The sequence below is a fragment of the Podarcis muralis genome, chromosome 4 (assembly GCF_964188315.1).
Source record: "Podarcis muralis chromosome 4, rPodMur119.hap1.1, whole genome shotgun sequence".
NCBI lineage: Eukaryota > Metazoa > Chordata > Lepidosauria > Squamata > Lacertidae > Podarcis > Podarcis muralis.
The window spans coordinates 48,609,920-48,624,195 of NC_135658.1; the positions used below are offsets into that span (position 1 = coordinate 48,609,920).

The following is a 14,276-nucleotide window of genomic DNA, read 5'->3' on the forward strand; positions in this document are numbered from 1 at the left end:
GTCCAGAGGGTGATTAATCTTCACTGGGGATTGGAGAGTTATCTTCTGCCTTGAAGGAAGCAGTGGTGCTCCCTCTCCTTAAGAAGATATCCCTGGACAATTATCACCCAGTGGCAATTACCCCCTTCCTGTGCAAGGTGCTCAAGAAGGTGGTGGTGGTCCAGATTCAGGCATGCTTGGGAGAAGTTGATTATTTAAATCCATTCCAGTCTTGAGTTCTTGCTTGGTCATGGCACTGAAACTGCCTTGGTCTCCCTGGTTGATTACATTTATTGAGAGAGAGCTGGGAAGAGTGCTTGTTTTCTTCAATTTCCTGGTAGCTTTCAGTACTGTTGACCACAGTATCCTTCTGAAGTGTCTGAGAAGGTTGGCACACTGTTTCAGTGGTTCCACTCTTATCTCCGGGGCCATTTTCAGAAAGTAATCATGAGAGGCTACTATTCAGTGCCATGGGAGTTGTCCTGTTGGATCCTGCAGGGTTCAATCTTGGCCCCCCACCCCATGCTATTTAGCATCTTTTGCAAAACCTCTGGGAGTTGTCATCAGGATATTAGAATTGTCATCAGTATGCAGTTGACTCCCAGCTCTGTCTCTTTGGTCTAGTTGTGGTGTTAGATTGGTGCTTGGATGAGGGGATATGCTGGATGTGGGCCAATAAACTGAAGCTGAATCCTGAAAAGACGGGTGTTGTGTGTTCCAAGGTCTCATGTCCAGGAGGTGGGGAGGTGGCCTGCCTGGACAGGGTTGCCCTCCCCTAGAAGGGGCAGGTTCACAGCTTGGAAGTGCTGTTGGATCATTGCAGGCTCAAGTGGATTTGGTTGCTAGGAGTTCCTTTTTTCACCTCTGGTTGGTTTGCCAACTCTGGTCCCTTCTGGACAGAGATAACTGTGCTCCTGTACTCCATGCTCTGGTAACTTCCAGATTGTATGAAACTGTGCTTGAAGGCAACTTGGAAACTGATTGGTCCAAAATGCAGCAGCCAGACTTTTGGCTAGGCTTCTGTTTATATCCCATATAACCCCTGTTTTGAAACAGCTGTACTAGTTGCCAGTTCATTGCTGGGTCCAATTCAGGTGCTCAGGATGGTGCTTAAAGCCTCCAAATACCTTAAAGACCACTTTCCCTACAGGCCTCAGGTGCCAGGATTGGCAGGGGGGGGGGGGCTTGAGGCAATGTTTCATTGAAATAAATGGTACCAAGTCAATACGGATAGGGATGCTTCTAAGTGTTTGGGTTTTCCTTCCTACAAGACTCTTAAGTAATTTTAAAAATCTGCTTAATTTTTCAGAGAGGACGTTCCTCCTCCGAAGAGTCGTGGTTCAACAGCCCGAAGCTATATAGGGAGTAATCGCTCTTCTTTGGGTTCAATGTCTCCTTCCAATATGGATGGATATGCCAAGACTCAATACAACAAAGTACCAAGTGAAGACTTTGAGCGTACTTCTCCTCAGAATCCAAATTTTCAACCACCAAAGGTAGCTGCACCTAATCTAAGTAGAATGGGAGCAATTCCTGTGATGATTCCAGCACAAAGCAAAGATGGTTCCATAGTATAGTACAGCATTAATTTATACTTTCTGCAGTTCAGTGCATTAACTTGTTCCAGTTCTACACTTTTAAATATGCACAGAACTGATCTCGAGCATTGACAAGTGCGCCTTGTTTACCACCTTTGTACCAGTTTTGACCATATACACTAAAAACTGAAACTTTTGAAGAAAGTTTTGTCATCTCTGAGTAAACATGAAACACTAGCAATATTTAAATTCTGTATGGGTTGTTAAATGAACCCTTTGCTCTGAACTTTTGATAATATTAGGAGATACTGAACTGTATGACATGAATTGTTTGTCCTTACATTTTTAGAGTGAATGAAATTATTCAACATCTGTTACAGTGATGGAAATGTCTTGTGTAAAAGATGGACGTAAATTCTTGTAATATAGACCCCGGAATATTTTTATCAACAACTTTAAACTGAATGAATTGTCAGTTCCAGCTAGACACAACCAGCTTGGTTGATTTTTGATCTCAGTTGTTCAAAAGGCACTACCACTGGTCTCTTTCTCTTGTAGGAAGATAGTAATTTTCTATGACCATGCAGCCACTAAATATATCTTGTACTGCTTGCCCCATGAGCATAAACCTCTTTATTTTGGATACATAACACTGTGTGTGTTTGCACAATAAGCACCTGATTTTTTAAAAAAGAAAATTGAAAACTGAAGTCTTATTTCTAACTTAACACTTGGCATTCTGTAACCAATACTTGCTGCATGTCAGACACACTGAATTTCTGCGAATTTGTGTGTGCAGAAGTCTGAATTGCGGGTTGGTTGGTTGGTTGGTTGGTTTTTTAAAAAACCCACTATCACTTGTGTGTTCTTGGGATATTTAATATTGCTCTTTATGTTGTGTAACGATAGTGAATGACTTAAGGATTTCGTCCCCTAGCTTTTCTGCAGTATTGATACCTTCAATGGCTCTTTCCAATACCTTCTGATAATATTTTTTGGTTGTTCCTCCCATCTGTGTTCCTATACTATTTTAATTAGAAAACAGAAAAGAAAAACCTAGAAGGCCATAAAAGTGAAACCTCTACTTAATTTATAGTCTTTTATCTGTTTATTTAAATAACCAGATGAATTACAAGGAAGCCATTGATACTGAATTTGTATAGAAATGTTCCCTGTCAGAATTACACGGATTTAAATATCAGCAGATATTTAAACTGCCATTGCAGTAAGCTATATTACTGTGTATTATTTGCTCTGATGTTAGTAAAATACAATGTCTGCATTATCTGCTCTTCCAACTTGAAGAAATTTGGATTACCTGTGTGTGTAGCTATGAAAACATCAGATAAAAAAAACAATGTTGTAAATATCTATGATTTTCTTAACTTGGGTAGATCTGATATTTTCATGTATTATAGTGAGTATTGCATAACTTCACATCAGGACTCTTATGTGAAGTACATACGCCCTGATGAATTTTGGTAGTGAATAGATTGTAAGTGTGTAAATAGTATTCATATACTGAGATGTTTTAGATTATCTGATGCCCTTGGATTGAATATCCTTTTTTTTCATCTGTGCCTTTTCAATAAACTTTACATCTGATTGTAAGTTAAGTTTCAATTATGGAATATTCTGGTGCCTGACTTTACTTTTCTTAAAGGTGCTACAAGATGAAGGTATAGTTTTCAACACAACGCTGTGACTTAATTCCTTCTTACTTGATGTTTAATTTTTTCCCCTTGCCAATGTTTTGGATGTTGCTCAATTGCCTACATAATGTCATAATGTCCTGTATTTCAAAATGACTCCTTTTTGTTTGTTGCTGTGTCTATAATACCTTCATGGGGATTGTTACTACTTCCTGTAAAACCTGTTTATCTACTGTGTTGCACCAGACAGATGGATGATTAGGAATTTAACATGTGGCTTTTGAAAAGAGGAGGGAAATAATGATGATGATGATGATGATGATGATGATGATAATACCTAAACATGCAATATGAAAGCAAGCCTCCTTTAAATATGTAACACGGTAGATCCATTTTTTTTAGAGGGCGGGGAGCCCACACTGCTACTTAAAGTCAGGCTTGACATTATACACAATAGATTGGTTGAACTCTGGACTCTTTTGCTTCAGACTGAAGGCAAGCTATTGTATTTTTGCATGCTTCCCCACTCAAACAAGAAATACTAAGTGTGATAAACTGGCACATCAGGCAACAACTAATAAATCTCTTTCCATGATCTGCAAATTTAGTACATACAGAGGGAGCATTTGTAGGAATATTCGAAAAGGTTACCCTACTGCACTGTTTCTGAAGTAATACAGTCCAGATTCTAGAATTCTGCCACACTGCTTAAGCAGATTAACTCTCACTGAACGATTTAAAAATGCTGTGTTGCACAGTTGATGAACATGGGGTATATTCATATAGCATTGTGTCAGTACTCTACTTGTGGTATAAATGGGCAAAAGGCATAATTGTGTGGTAGCACACCAGTCAGAAGAATTTCTGCATATTTATTAACTTGTCATCTCACATGAAAGTAATAAATGGGTAGAATGAAGGATAGCACGATGAGCCTTCAAAACATAGCTCTTAGGCTTTGGAACCTTGACAGTGTCTGCTTGTTTATAAAATTGCATGGAGATTGTAGTAATAGGAACTGACATAGCAGATCTATATGTTTTAGGTAAGAAGTGACTTGGGACAGACTTTGCTCTAAGCACTTAACTTCTAGACCCTACTGAATAACCAAAACACCAGTCTGAAGGACACTGCTATTATAAACATGATAAGGTCCGAAAAAGTTTCCCGTGGTAAACTGTCGGATTTTCTTTAGGCTGTGTGTGTTGTTGCTTTGACAAACCAGGAAGCAGGAGAAGGGAGAGAGGTCATGGCCTGGGATGGCACTGTGCCCCTGCATACCAATAGTGTCAACACAGCCAGTTCATTATTGTACTAATTTACCATCTGGATGATGATGATCTGTAGAGAAGCTGTGCAACAACAGCGCAATCAGTGTTTGAGAGGGGGAAGCTGGTATGTAGGGATTAAGGTTAATATGGTCTGCATTGATTTGACATTTAAAAAATAGATGTCAGATACTGATTTATGTAGAAGAAAAAATAATGGCATCCCAGTTGCTAGATGGGAGGAGGTAGCAGAATAACCTAAGTAAAAGTCTTCAGATGGTAATAGTACTTCTGCTAAACCTCTCTCTGAAAGGCAGCAAGCAGTTAAATAAAAATATTAGCGCCATCTATAAGGTAGTTCATTCACAGCAGTTTCGTATGTTGTTGATTTTAAAACGGCAAATCTTTTAGCTTAAATATAAAATCACAGTCTTCATGAAATACATTTGTTTTCAATCATAAGGTGGTACCTAGAATGATTTAATAATTTTAATGTATTACCATACATTTAAGCAAATACATATTTAACAGTATCCCTAATTGGCACGCCCTCATTACATTGAACTGATAATAGTTTTAAAAAAGGGATTATTTTTAAAAACGTCAGTAACAAAGTTTTGAATATCATCTCCTTGGGTTTGAGCCTCCTCACTGTTGATAGAGGCAATCTTGATATTGTTCCTCTTACGAAATAATTCATTTTTCTTGGCATGTACAAGTCGTTGTCGCACAAAGGGTAATTCATTTGTTTAAAGGCAATGGGATAAATGTACTTGAGGACCTTCCTAGTTTTTGCTCGTTATTAAGAATGCTTAGGCCCATTTGGTGTTAGTGTATAACTCAGCATTTGGAGCAATAATACAGGACATTAATGAGGCACTGTGATAGGTTTTGGATTTGGCAATGAATGCAGTTTGTATGCAATTCGCTTTTTCAGACTTCTGAAGTTCAAGCACTGAAATTTGTAGGACAAGTCCCAAATTGTTGTAGCTTCATGACTTATGTATTACTTGAAATAAAGTTGTTAGTGAAAACCATTATTCTGATGCAGTGTCTGAGTGTGTGTTCTCTCTGTACCCGCCCCCATCTTCTCCTGTAAGTAATTTTGAAAGGATTGTTCGTTTTTGTGTAAGTTGATTGTGGTCATTCTTAATATTCTGCTTCTTCCTTTAAAAACTAAGATAAAAAGTAAAACCATGCGGAAAGCTGGGGCAGTTGTCCTGTTTATTAGCATCTAACTGTTGAGGTATAATTTGTGTCAGCATGAAAGATGTCAGCTTATCCACAAGCCTTTTTGCAAATGTATTCTAACACATCAGACAGCAAATAGAAGGAATTGTGGGTTTAGGGTGGCTGTTAGCTATATTGATGCACATTTTCTACTGTGCTAATGCAGTTGCCTTTGCATCCAAGGGACAGTGAAACATGGAATTAAACCTTAACACTTCCCCAAGTAGGTGCCTAAGCATAATTTGGACTCGACGCACCACGAAAGCAGCCAACATTAAGCTTTAATCATGCCTGGCTGTGTGTGGAACTTCAGCTTTCAATCTGCACGTAGTCCAAAAGGGAAAATCCTAATAACTGCACACCCAGTATGGCCAGCAAACTTGGGTTTTTTTATCTTAAGTATTTATACTCCTGCATATTTGTATTCCTGAATATGCTCAAGACTTAGTTGATGTGTGCTTTCAATATATTTAGTAAGTTTTATGTTCTCCCTTTCATGAAAAGGAAAATCACATAAAATATTTTTAACACAATGCAAATCACATGAACTTTGTATTTCCAGAGGATGACGACATGTTTTGTGAAAACATAAAGATGGCTTGTAAAAAGTAATTGCTTTTTTATTGCATATCTCTTTAGCCTTGTGCTTATTATTGGATTTTAGATATTTTAACTACAGTATAATGTATGTTGTCAGACAGATGATTGAATGAGTAGGTGTGTGAACATTGAAACTATTGAGGGGTGTGGTTTTTTTGGTATACTGTACCTTCATTATATAGAAAGAGCAGGTCTATCAAGAATGGAGTCTGGAGTGTCTGGATGTTATTGTGTATATATTTTACTTATATTTTGGTTTTTGACATTTCTGTTGTGCAAAGCACTTGGAAGCACTTCTTGGGAAGCTGTTTATAAATCCTTCATTAAATCTCTTTAGGATTTTCAAAAATTGATAGCAGGCATGATAGTTTACCCCCCTAGGTTTTCCACAAATAAGAGTCTAGATTCTTGAAAGTAGCAAACCCTTTTCATTGTTGTAACAGGAAGAGAGCTTGGTACATTATTTGCTTTCAGGATTTATAAACTGCTTCCCAACAAGTGTGTCTGTAGGAAAGACATGTAAAAACAAAAATCCATATGCAATAAAAATAAATTGATACATAACAATCTAAAACCACGTATTAAATCATACAGATTCCACTTGCTAGTAGTATAAATTGGCTGAGCCTCCCCTAAGGGAAAGTTTCAGTAACTATCTAAAAGCAAAATACGAATATTTGTTCACAACTCCTGTAGTGTTTAAGATTGGGGTGAAACTAATGATAAGATACTTTCCCACCAGTATTACAGAAATTTGGAAAACTAGAGAACATGAGAAAACCCTAAACTCATTCATTTTTTTGTAACATAGTTTTTATTCATTTTCATCTGTTTAACATTGTTGCAATGAGATACATATTCACTTTACATTAGAGCAACAATTACCTAAAGTTAAAAATAAAACAATAAACACCCAGATAAACGTTTCTGAATATATTCACAAAGTTAACAATTATTACAAATACTACAGATATGAAATGTTTATTAACGTTAAATTGGCGACCATAAGCAAAAGGTACTTCGTATCAACAACAATTAGAATTTATAGGGAGGAGAGAAGGGGGAAAAAAAATAGGCACTTTATTCATGCCAGACTGTGCTATAAACTATGGGTACTATTCCCAGATTGCATACAAATTCCAAACTCATACTTTTAAAATTCTCTTTGTGTGTAGAAATTTTTGTAGTTCTCCCATTCAGGGTATGATTGCAAAAGTTCTACTTTTGATTTAAAGAAAAACATGTCGTCATAACATCTGAAGCCAATTTTAAGATTATGGGTTGAGTTAAAAATTCACAAAGCCCAGAAAGGCTTGCCCTCAAAGCATGCAAAGGATAGTTAATGATGCTCAGAAATCAAAACCTGAGAATACTATGATTGTTATACTACTGGTCGTGCATCTCTAATAAGAAATTATATCCCACTCTTACTCTGAAAATATGAAGAGTAGAATTCGTTTGTTGTCAAAGGTGTGATGCTTGGCAAAATTATAAATCAATTTAGGATTTGCATTCCCTTTCTGCTTATACCTTTCTTCTGTTACTTTTATCTAATTCGCCATACTGAATCATACGGTGCCAAGTTAATAAAGCACAAAAGCTATGCAAGGCTTTGGACTAGTGAATGATTACTTTTGAGGCTGAAGCAAGCTGACATCTCTGGGCACAGCTGGTGAATCGAGGAACATAGTTGAGAGCCTGTGTTGTAGCTGCCAGCTTTCTCTGTGCTAGATGCTCCTGCTTTCTGGTAGTAAATAGATTGCCCTTTCCCATCACCTCTAATTCTATAACCATCCATACTGTAGTATTTTCAGTAATACAATATGCTTAACAAAACAAACTAAAGTATGTGCGGCAAGAGGAAGTGCAATTTGTTAGTCATGGGCAACTTAAAACCATCAGGAGCGATGCCTCATGCCTTTCACATGGACTGAAGATTTTGAGTGTCACGTAGCAGTACAGAGTTTCAAACAAATATGTGCTCTCCCACATTCCGAGCATGTTTGCACTCCTTTCTCAGTGACGCCTATGCTGGCTTGGTCATGTCCACAGAATGGAAGATGGCAGGATCCCCAAGGATGTGCTCTATGGGGCTTAGGGCACCAGGTCCATTGGCAGACCAACTGCGTTACGAAGATGCCTGCAAATGTGACATGAGGAATGGCAACATCAACCCTGCCGTGTGCAGACAACCACAGTGCCTGGAGACAGATAGTCAGGTTGTGTATCAATAGCAGTGACCAGAGGAGGAATGACTGCTGGGGGAGCACAGAGAGAAGAAACACCATGGTTCATCTGCAGCAGCACAACCAGGTGCTTTCATTTGCCTCAGCTGTAACAAAACAGGTCTCTCCCATATCTTTCTCTACAGCAGTGTTTCCCAACCTTGGGCCTCCAGCTGTTTTTGGACTACAACTCCCATCATCCCTAGCTAGCAAGACCAGTGGTCAGGGATGATGGGAATTGTAGTTCAAAAACAGCTGGAGGCCCAAGGTTGGGAAACACTGCTCTACAGCAACAGCAGGCGCTGCAACCTTCCAACAGTTCAAAGGAGCAGTCCTCCAGTGTCTCCTGGGACAGACGTATGCCAACAAATATATGTGGGACTTAACATCTCTCTGGGAATAGGAGTAGAAGCTTCAGGGAATGGAGTGACAAATGTTGGATCTTGGCCTATAGATTAATACTTTCCCCCCTTGAACTGCAAGTTTTATTTAACCTTAGGCTACACTGGTTCTTCCAGATCTTAAGCATTGTGGCTCATGCACTGGTAACCTTAAGGTTGGATTTTGGCTGGGGCGGGGAACTTTCTTTTCACACCAAAGGCCCCATTCCCATATGGGCATCCTTCTGTAGCCTCAATGCCAGAAAGGGCCAAAGGTTAAAGTGGGCCAAGCCATTAATGCAAGTTTTTCCTTGGTACAGAAAGTTGGTTTTTACACCCACACCCACCATCTCTCTTCTCCATCCAGACCACAGAGAGGCAGAAGTTAAAGGATACATTCCAGCCAAACAAAACATACCAGCCAGACAAAAATCCCACCCAAAGCAGGAAATTGATCAATTATCTAGATCAATTATCCACACAGCACTTCTGTCTTTACCATAATCAGTTTGGACAACAGAGTAAGGCAAACTTTGGCTTAACTCAGAACAGCAGAGAAGCAAATATGTTGTGAGCCCACATGTTTTCACAATCACACTAAACCAGTGTTTGGCTTCAGTGTGTCATGCAAACCAGGCCGCCGATAAGTACCTGGACTGATGTTAATAACCAGGATTAGAAAGGGACGGAGAATGGAGGAGAATCCGAATGACGATTGAAAATGAATTTGCCAACATGAAGTAAATGTTCTTGTGATCTTGCTTGTTCCGTTTCCAGGTATAATATCACAAAGAGTAGGCTGAAAACTGGATCTTGGGTTGACAACCTAACTGCAAAATATTTTTTGCCTGGGGGTGGGGGGAACTAAGCCGTGCTGCTGTGTGTGTGTGTGTTTTTTATATATATATATATATATATATATATATATATATATATATATATATATAAAAAATACAAGTTGACAGGTACTTTCTTTTAGAATGGGGTGGCCTAAATAAAATATAAACCAGACACTTGACCTCTGTGGTAAAGTAAGTAGCTCCTCATTGTTGCAGTAAATGTTGCTTAATATTGGTTAGAAACAGTAAAAATGCTTCTTAGTTTATACTGCTTATCTCTCACACACGTCTTAAAATGGTGAAAAGTTTAGATGTATGACATGACCCATTTGTAGACCCTAGTGTCTTGATTCCTTTTGACTTTGGTAAATGTGTAAAAAATTCCCTTGTTGGGGGGGGGGGGTTGGTATAAGACTACTCAAAGACTGCATAATCTCATAAAAGAGTTTGTCTATACAACATGCACCAACCATTTCCCAACTCAGCTGCTTATAGCATTATTCAGTATTTCGCAAAGCATTTTAAGTAAGTGGAGGAGGAGGGGTGCTTTGCAAATGCATATTGTCCTTTAAATAGGCTGACACTGCCGTACCTGAATAATAAAACTGCATTGATAGAGAAAATAATTCATTTACCCTTGTGGCATGAATTTCATTGTTTTACTCTTTTTGTAAACAATTTTGAGGTATTTCTTGCAATCAAGTGGTATATTAATTTTATGAAAATATTTTTATTTTAGTGATTGCATATCGCATTTTTGAAGCATCCTATACCACTGCTAAAAGTTTTGATTTGGGAAACATTTGGCTTGCATTAGCCAGGATTTGTTTAATGCGTAACAGACTATCTAAAATGTTTTATTCCCCTTCATGATGATAAAGCTTTGTATTTTCTTCCTCTGAGTGATGATACTTTATAAACTTTCTTTTAAAAACTGCTTTGGTTCTATAAATCCAATTTAAATTTCATTTCCTGTTCATCCCTATGGAGCTCCTTTCAATTCCACATAGCGAATTTCTGTATCTTGAATATAGAACATCCTTGGTTAATAAAATATTATAAGATGTAATTATTTCACAGCATTGAATTTTGAAAGAGTTTTGGCATGCAGCTGTGTGTGTGTGTGTAATGGAACTATAGTGGAACTAAAGGGGCTGATATTTCACCCTGCCATTATTGAAAAGATGATGAGTTCAGTTGAAAACATACTGTTTACCAAACACCTAAAATTTCACTGTGTGAAGTAAGGGACATTTGTGTTTTTTGCATGAACTGATCTGTTGTTCTCACTGTGTTAATATAAACTTTCCTGATATACCAATAGCTATAAAGTCCAAAGTTAAATTCCTTTTATAGCAAGGCTGTCAGAGGAAGAATCCACTGACATGTCAGTTCATCAAAGACCAAACTTTATCTAAGGCACTTGGAAAAAATATTTTTTGGTTCACTGCCCTTCTAGGGAGATATAAATTCCTGGGACAGGTCTTAATGCATCAGATGAGAGGACTCTGGAAGCAGGAAAGAACACTTCTCTAGAGCAGAAATAGTACACCCTGATCATGCCAAATCATACAAAAAGTTGAGACATCAATTCTCCCTTGTTTCCAGTGATGATGTGCTTATAGGGGAAAGAGGTAGTTTTGTTGGCTGCGAAAATCCCTTGGTTTAAGATTCCTTGTGACAGGTAGTCTGTTAGTAGACCTAAATTGAGGTAACCAGGGCATTCTGCTTTATTTGCTTCCAGTACTTCTAATGAATACTTGCAACATTAATATCCTTTAAAAGTCTGTTACGTATCAGACAGAGGTTCTCTCTCTTATATTTTTTATTCCTGCTGAAGTCCTTCCTTTTCCAGCCAGTATTTTAAATGACTATCTGTATTGTACTTGAACTTTTAAAAATACATCTTTTTATTGTAGATGTTTTTCTTTTAAAATTGCTTTTAAATGCTTTATGGCAAGCAGTTCATAAATGGAATAAAGAAAGATTTGTGGCTATTTCTGCATATCCATTGTTTCTTATGCTGTGTACTTCCTGTACGAAGTAAAAATTTCCTTTTCCCTTAACTGGCATTTATTTCTTAAATATTTATCATTCTATGTTTTCCCCATTACCACTGTTTTGCACCTGGCTCTGGTTGAGGGATTTGGGTGTTATAGAAGACAAAACCCCCACTAGATCCCACAAGCCTAAATTCTGCTCACCCCTAGGTCAATGAGTTCCTGCCCATACTGAAACCTGGGACATTGTAGCATGCAAGTTAGTTTTATGTTAGTGGGATCTCATTAACTACCATATTTATGCAATTCTAATGCACCATTGAATGTAATGTGCACCTCAATTTTCAAAAAATGCTTGAAACCAAAAAACTATTTGCTGGCGCCATCAAATCTAATGCACATCCTAATTTTTGAGATGTAATTTGATCCAAAAAGGTGCACTTTACATTCAAGTCAATACAGTACATACCTATTTTTTAAATCCTAAATCAGGGATAAGGACTCACTTTGCATATAGGCAAGGGATTTAAGCTGTAAACCACTCTTGAGAGCACTGCAGTGTTGAAGGTGTGAGATATAAATAAAATAAAATGTTAAAAGTACTGAATTTAGGCGTAAATAGGCAATGATTTTGTGCAAATGATATTGCAAGTGCTTGCACAATCAGAAAAATATCTTCTGGATAGTCATTCTTCTGTTCTTTAGCTAAGCTGGATGCATCCCTCCTACAAGTGGAATCTTAGATCCAGACCATTATGCCAAATTCAGAAGGTTTTAAGGCTTAATAAAAGACTGTCTGAAGCTTATAACACTGAGTCCTCTGGGTTCCCCCCCCCCCCAAAAAAAAACAGTGTTGTTTTTTTAAAAAAAAGGAAAAAAAGATAATTAAAATGATAACAGACCTAGACCTAGAGATGAAAGCAGAATGAATAAGAATTAAAAGAAGGCAACAGCCTTGGAGACAGCTATTTGAATAATGTCAATGGAACATCAGCTTGCAGAACTTGATAAGAATTTGGAGTGAAAATCTGGGAGGGAGATGCAACAGTCGGAGAAGAAATTGATTACAGAAACAAACTAAGATACCTACACAAATTAAAAGTAGGGGGTCAAAAATGTCAATTGTTTTGTGTTTTTGAATTCTGCCACATACTCGTAACCTTGAGTTCTACATCTTGCTTCCCACCTGCTCCTTCAGTCTTTAGAATTGGGAGTCAGAAGTACAAGCGATTCTGCAGTGTTTCTTACTTTTGTAATGTGCACCATCTTGTTCAGAATGATTTGATTATATGTAAAAAAGAAAATTCATGTATAACATATTCCTAATCTGGGATGGAAAGAGTAGTAGCACTTGTGTTTGTGCACTAGGTTTGAGATACTCTATATAAAACAAACATACAACAGAAAGAATCCTAAACCACTTAGCTTGATGAATTTTCTTTTTGAATAAGTAGAACTGGTTTTATTCGAGGGGAGAATTTGGATCCTGGAGCATTTACACAATTTTAATTTCATTGACTTTACAATTTGAATTAGACTTGCAGTTATCCAGCCACAACAATTTTACAGCTCAGGGGTGTCTGGATTAATTTTTTTATATTCCAGTTCAAATTGATTATTTATACTTGAATATACTAGAGCTCTGTATTGATTGATAATATTTTCTCTATTTATAGTATGGCGACGCGTGCAGGATGGGTGACATAACAGTGGTATAAACTTGAAGAAACAACTTGTTTGTCATGAATTTCAAGTTACGGAACAAATGAAGTACTCTGTATTTTGTCATAACTTTTAGAATCTACAGACAAGATGGTAATGTAGACTAAATTTATATTGCAGGTAGCATTTTGCCTGCTGAATGTTTACAACATGTTTTGCTTTAAAGATTTCTTCCATTGTAATAGTCCTAGACATGAATATGTGGGGAAATATGAAGGTTAACACTGGATCTGCGTGCAAATTCAAAAGATCAACCCAGATAACAATGTAGCTCATAATTTTTGTGGTTAATTAATTCAATCTATTTGCTGAGATTTGTATGAAATTACACTTAGCAATGAATTAGTATGTTTGAAGCAACATGTGCCTTCCATACTGTATATTTTGGTGCTGTCTTTTTTAATCTTCTGATTTTTTAAACACAAACACACCTTTTTTAAATACTTGTGCTTTGTAACACTTAATAAAATTTTGTATGATGATACCTTACATGTACAGCACATGTTTATCCATTGAAGTTGGGAACTATTGTAATCGCCATTGATTTCTATGATTTGCATGGTGGTTCGGTAATTTTAAGCATTGTGCTCTTAAGATTTTTTTGCAGTGAACCTGGTGACTGCTTCTTAGATATTGTCATTACTAGCACTTCGATTTGGGTCTTGAAACAAATAAGAAGCCAGTGCAATTGAATAATATGTTCACCACCAACTTTCCTTCTCAGGAGGGTGAGCCCACAGAATTCTGTATTGGCTGATACTGTGATGCAGGAAGAATAGGCTGGAGTGGAGAACATCTGACTTACAAGACATATAAAAGCCACCCATTTACTTCCACTGAGTA

General features: G+C 37.4%; 1 protein-coding gene across 2 annotated transcripts in view; it reads left to right on the forward strand.

Annotated features, from left to right (window-relative positions):
* The window catches only part of CXADR (CXADR cell adhesion molecule), a 33,433-nt gene extending 19,516 nt beyond the window's left edge, over positions 1–13,917 (forward strand). Inside the window, exons 7-8 of one of the 2 annotated variants that reach the window (XM_077927285.1) lie at positions 1,289–1,475; positions 13,388–13,917. In XM_077927285.1, the coding sequence (XP_077783411.1) occupies positions 1,289–1,475; positions 13,388–13,429 (229 nt within the window). In that variant the 3' untranslated portion in view covers positions 13,430–13,917. Of the gene's footprint in view, positions 1–1,288; positions 5,473–13,387 lie in introns of those variants that run through there. The other variant, XM_077927284.1, reaches the window with a different exon arrangement.
* The last annotated feature ends 359 nt before the right edge of the window (positions 13,918–14,276 follow it).